Source organism: Sminthopsis crassicaudata, chromosome 2 (assembly GCF_048593235.1).
Source record: "Sminthopsis crassicaudata isolate SCR6 chromosome 2, ASM4859323v1, whole genome shotgun sequence".
Lineage (NCBI taxonomy): Eukaryota > Metazoa > Chordata > Mammalia > Dasyuromorphia > Dasyuridae > Sminthopsis > Sminthopsis crassicaudata.
In genome coordinates, this window is record NC_133618.1 from 337,023,076 (window position 1) to 337,029,075 (window position 6,000).

Consider the following 6,000-nt stretch of genomic DNA (forward strand, 5'->3'; position numbering starts at 1 on the left):
ATCCTCAAAATAGTCTCTCTACCGTTCTCCCCATACCTCCCGCCCAAGCCAGATCTAAGTGCTGACACTGGGGTGGGGGGAGTGTCCAAACATGACCCTGCAGAAGCTCTTTGCAAATTTAGATCTGTCACTGGTCACCCGTGCATAGACTGCCATGTCAGCTCAGTTTCATGCCAGAAGCTAGACATAATTATTTTTTAAAAGGCCATAAACAATGACTCGGACACCACTTTAGGAGAAAGCTAGGAGGAAGGGAAGCTAGTCCACGACCCACCTAGTTCTTCTGCATCTCCCCCGCCCCACTGAAAAAGAGATGGAGGAAGGAATGGGGCACAAGCGTCAGAGAGATATCCGATTCCCCCAACCCTCATTTCCTCCGTGTGACCCCCAGCCACCTGCCCTATACTTTGGCCTCTTTGAAACGGGGGAGGGGGTCAAGGATGGAGGCAGTAGCCCTCCTCTCCTCCCCAAACTGACCCAGACACCCCTTTCTCTCTCCGCCTCTCCCACGCCGGGGCAGATCCAGGACTAGGCGGGCGGGCGTCCAGCGCGAGCCAGGCCGGGGCCTCCCTGGTGCAATAGGCTATCGATTCAGCCGCCTGTCGCTAGGAGCCCCAGGAGAGCGAGGCCTACACCTCCCGGGCCTCGATTTCACCCCTCTCCCCTAAACCCGAGGGGAAGCCCCGGGGCGAGGGGGTTTGTGTGGTGAGGGTGGGCGGTGTGAAGGGGGGGGCAGCGCGAGCCACAGCTAGTGGAGGGAGGGCAGAGGAGAGGAAGAAGCCCGGAAGGGCAGAGGGTCCACCTGCAATGGCAACCCCCCCCCTCCTCTACGGAGACGGAAGAGGCCGAGGGGGCGTGCAGCTGAACCCAGCTCGGGCAGAGGGGAAGGGAGGAGATGGAGATGCCAGCGGCCGCCCCGGCCCGGCCCCGAACCCCGTCCCCTCCTCCGTCCCGGGTCCGGCCCCGGGGCCTGCCCGACCTCGGCCAACACAGGGTCCACGAATGCACCTGGGGAAGTAGCGAGAGGAAGAGTTTCCCATCAAACTTTGTCAGTGACCGGGCGGCCCCGGCCCCGTGGCCCCGCCAGCGGCGCCGCCTCCCAGTCCCCCGGCGCCGAAGGGGGCCGAGCTCGGGAGCTGTCAACCATTTTAGATCTTTTTAGACTAGGCATCGCCTCCCCGCTCCCGCGGGAGCCCCACTGGCGTCCGGCCTCAGCTTTGGCGGGACTCTCGTCCCCTCCCCGCGCCGGGGCAGGAGGAGGCGGCGGCGGCAAAGGGAGCCTAGGGGAAGGGGGAGGGAAGCGAAGAGGTCGGCTCTCACCTGAGACCAGCCACTGGCCTCCATTGTTGGAGAACTCAATGGCATTGACACAGCCGAAGTGGCCGAGCAGGTCCTTCTTGTAGAGGTTTCTGCACCCCCGCAGGCGTCTCCTCTGGAAGTCCTGAGTGAGCAGCGGGTCCCCTTGCAAGCCCCGCTGCGACAGGAATCCCACCACGGACCTCATGCTGCTGCCCACAGGGCCAGCTCTCTTCTTCATGCTGCGGCCCCACGGCTCCTGCCCTCGGCGGCGGCGGCGGCGGCGGCGGCTGTGGCTGCGGCTGCGGAGGAGGCTGAGGCTGCTGCGGCGGCTGCTGCTGCTGCTGCTGCGGCTGCTGCTCCTCCCGCTCCTGCCGCCGCCGCCGCTGCTCCCTCCGCTCGCCGCCCGGGCCCGGCCTCACTCACTGCCTTCTCTATCCCTTTCTCCACCCGCGCCCTCCCCCCTCCTCTTCCTCTCTTAGTTATGATTATGATGATTTTTTTTTAACCAGCCATGGCAGACAGAGAGAGGGAGAGGGGAGTCTGGACTGTGCGAGCATTCGCTGCTTCCTGATCTCTTCCCCAGTCCTTCCTCCCTCCCTCCCTCCTCCTCCTCCTCCTCCTCCTCCTCCTCCTTCTCCTCCTTCCCCCCTACCTCCTTCTTCTCCTTCTCCTCCCCACCGGCCCCGGCCCAAACTCCTCCCTCCTTGGATCCCCGCCTTCTTCAGCAGCTGATCCTCAGCTGCAGCCTGGCTTCCTGAATACACCGCTTTTCCTGGTGGCTTTCATAGTGACGGCAACACCTTTCTTCCCGCCCCCACCCCCTCCTCCTCCTCCTCCTTCCTCCTTCCACTCTCCTCCTCCTCCTTTCACCCTCCTTCCCTTTTCCCTCCTTCAACCCACCTCCTCCTCTTCCTCCCCTCCCCCTATTTGTTCTTCCCCCCTCCCGCTCCCTTTCCTTCCTCCCTCAACTCCTCTCTTTTGGGGTTGGACCGGTGATTTCATTAGGATAGGGAACTTCCGGATGAGGAAGCGCCGCTTCCCAATGCGGGTCTGCCCCTTTCTCTACCACTTACAATCCCTGAGAGAGTTGCCTCGAGCGCCGGGATGGTTCAAGTGATTTGCCTGGGGCCATCCAGTGAGGACTTGAACCCAGGATTTCCGGGCTTATGTTCCACTCCTCCCTGCTCAGCCCTTCTCGGGCAGTAAATCTTTTCTTTCGTATTTCTTTTGCAATCCTGGGTGCCTGCCTCTTCGGGTTGCAAGAGGAGAGGGTTCCGCCTGCCTCCGTCGAAGGAGCGGTTTCTTGCGGAACGGGTGCGTGTGTTCGAGCAAAATGGAATAGCATCCAGGTCCTTCCGGGATCCGGGTTCCAGGAAAGGACCTTTTAATCTTCCCCTTACCTCCAAACTCCCTACTCGAAGGACGGGAGGCCGAGGATGCTCTCGGACCTTGCCGCCCCCGGCTCTGCGCCGCAGGTCCTCCACACTTTGTGAAGTTAGACGTACGTAACAATAAAAGTCCTCCGCTTTTCCTGTCCCACAGTATTTGCTTTGCTTTATTCTCTGAACCTGAGAGAATACGTTTAACAGCAAAGTATTTTACCAACTTAAGGACAAACACGATCTCAAGAATTTGAAGTGAGGTGGTCTGCTTCCCGGCCCCGGCCCCACCCCCTCTTAAAAGGAAGGCGCAGCTGGGGCCTCGTCCAATATTGGTTAGAAACAATAGAGAATCGTTGATTCTGGCGACCCAGAAGTTTATTTAAAAAAAAAAAAAATGACCCTTAGAGAAGTGAACTTCAAAACGCTTTCAGATACCCTACAAAGCGGAGGGGATAAGCTCTTCTGGACAACAGACAACACTCCTTGTAATTAATTGATTTCTTAACATGACCTATCTTGCCAAAACACTTAGTTCGATGCTCTAAGTTCCTTTTAAGGTTCTGAGTCAGTGAAAGCCTGTTGCTGTACAGCAGTTAGCCAGCAGCTTATATCCCAGAAGGGCTATGAATGCATTTTGGTAACCATAACTGACACCAATGTATTATATTAAAAGATTATTTTTGGTCTTCTAGAGAATATCCTCTCTGTTTCACAAAATTATTTGTTTGGATCAATTTTCTGGTATTTTCTTCCATTTTATACCAATTAGCAGATCCTCTGTATATTAAGCTCATTAGTGGAAGCACCAATGTCTACTACTTTCTGTACAATTATAACAAATGTAAAGGTTATCAAGAAGGCAAATAATAGAGGGGAAAGACTGCTGAACTAAACTTTACAAAAACCCACCAAATCCTAGAGGCCACATTTTTAGTGGAACATCATTGTAAAGATAGCAATAAAACTTTGTTAGAAAAGTCTAAATATTTGACTGAACTAGTCTTTTTTTCTTTTCTATTTCTTGATCTCTGTTAGAAGTTTTTCTTAGGCAATGGAAAGGGAAGAATTATATTCAGAAATGTTATATAAAGACAAACATCAATAAAACAATTTTTAAAAAGTCAACAATTCACGAAAACCATCTATAGAGTAAAAATGTGCAATGCTTTTCTAAAATGCACTCATATTTTTGAGCTCCAATTACAATCCATTCAATAAACATTAGGTGGTTAGAAGACAACAAAAAAACCAGTTCCTTCCTTCAAAAAACTTGTACTCTACTAGAGGAATGTAACCTATACACTATCAGAACTAATTTCAAGAGAGAGATAATGATAAGAAGGGGGAAGGGAGAAATCAGCAAAAAATAATATAGGAATGTGCTTTAAAGGATTCTTCGTGGTAGAGATGAGGATAAAGTATATTTCATTCTTGGAGAACATTTGTTCCAAGATGTGGAGGTGGTAACTAAAATCTCATACTAGGAACAACTGGCAAGTAGATCAATTTGACTAGAATATAAAGTTTATAAAGAAGATGTGGAGGCCTTTAAAAGCTAGATTGAGGATTTTGTATTTTATTTTTTTTGCTGAGACAATTGGAGTTAAGTGACTTGCCCAGGGTCACACAGCTAGGAAGTGTAAGTGTCTGAGACCAAATTTGAACTCAGGTCCTCCTGAATTCAGGGCTGGTGCTCCATCCACTGCGCCACCTAGCTGCCCCTTTGTATTTTATTTTAAAAACAATAGGAAATCATTAAAGATTTTTAGGTAAGAGACAGGAACCATCAGATTTTATATGTGTGTATATTTATATGTGTGTATATATGAGTATATATATATATATACATATGCAAGTATATACACACACATATATATAAATTTATATTGTATATTTGTGAATACAATGGTTCCTAATTGGTTACTGACTCCAATAAGATGGAACTACGTGCAATTCAAGAGCCATTATATCCTGTGTGATAAGATACTTTCCTCGGCTAATGTTTCTACCCCTGATTAAATTTGCACTTCTAACCTTGATTCACTAGTTATAGGTGTGGAGGGATGGGGAGGTGGAGGGAGAGGATTACTCCCCATAACCACTTTTAAGCTCTTATTCTTCTACTATCACCACTAAACTCTCTTCTTTTGAGGTTAATTCAATACATATTTAAGACCCAATAAGATCTTGGTAGTTGATATCTTCAAGACACCACCTCTTGGATAGATCTCCAAGACACTGGCCATTATTCCTCAATGAGTTCAGGGAACTTCAACATATGTGTTGCTACTCCCCAAAAAACATAATCTTCCGGTTCTTTAACTTACTCATTCCTCAAGGCCAGCTGGTTTTTTATTCCACCTCAGCTACACAAAGTGATGTTCATAGCCTTGATCTTGACATCATCCACAAGTGTTCCATATGCATGTTCTTGAGCTCTCAAATTCACTGATTATAATTTGATGCCATTCTAAATCTCTTCTCTTTGCCTTGCAATTCCAAACGCTGTACTTCATGCTTACCATGACCTCCAATCATTCCACACCTCACTTCTTTCCTAGTCCTTCACCCCTGCACTACATTTGCTTTCTTCCCCATCTTGACCTCCTACTTGACCAGTTCAGCTCTACAATCATCCATTTCTCTCACTTGACTCTTGATTCTATGGAAGATCTTGGCTTTTTTTTTTTCTATTCACATGCTGTTGGCCAAAGAAGAAAATCACAAAACTGCGTGCCGATTTGGGCCACGACAAGTTTGTTACATAAACTCAACTGGTCCCTCATCTCTCATTCATCATAACAGTTTTCCCAAATTTTTTCATCTCTCCTTAAATCTCCCACAGTTTTCCACCTTCTCACCAGAGAATCTTGCCTTATATTTCATTTTTAAAAATTGAAACTATTTGCCAAGAGATCTCTTTTTTCCTCCTCCTCATCTCACAGAACTCAGATCCTTCTGATTCTTTTCTTCCTTCTGCTATCTTACATGAAGAAGTGGTCCTCCTTTGCCAAGGCAAACATCTCTAAGTGCATAAGTGATCTCAATCCATCCCATTTTCTCCAGTAGATTTCCACCTCTATCATCTTTACTCTTTCATTTATCTTTAATCTCTCCTGCTGATTCCTTCCCTACTGCCTACAAACAAACCCATGTCTGCTTCATTCTCAAAAATTTCTTACTTGATCTGTCTACAAATATCATCCTTTCTTTCCTTTAATGTAATGACTAAACTCTTTAAAAAAGGCTAGCTTTTTAACAAGTTACCTCCAACTTCTTTCCTTCTACTTTCTTTTTATCTAGCTCTTAATTTAATTAT

At 48.4% G+C, this 6,000-nt stretch overlaps 1 protein-coding gene across 2 annotated transcripts in view; it reads right to left on the reverse strand.

Moving 5' to 3' along the window:
- DCAF5 (DDB1 and CUL4 associated factor 5) overlaps window positions 1-2,765 on the reverse strand; it is a 141,827-nt gene extending 139,062 nt beyond the window's left edge. The window contains exons 1-2 of one of the 2 annotated variants that reach the window (XM_074290471.1): window positions 2,373-2,765; window positions 1,321-1,598 (exon numbers count right to left, since the gene is read on the reverse strand). In XM_074290471.1, the coding sequence (XP_074146572.1) occupies window positions 1,321-1,598; window positions 2,373-2,644 (550 nt within the window). In that variant the 5' untranslated portion in view covers window positions 2,645-2,765. Of the gene's footprint in view, window positions 1-1,008; window positions 1,143-1,320; window positions 1,599-2,372 lie in introns of those variants that run through there. The other variant, XM_074290472.1, reaches the window with a different exon arrangement.
- Between the last annotated feature and the right edge of the window lie 3,235 nt (window positions 2,766-6,000).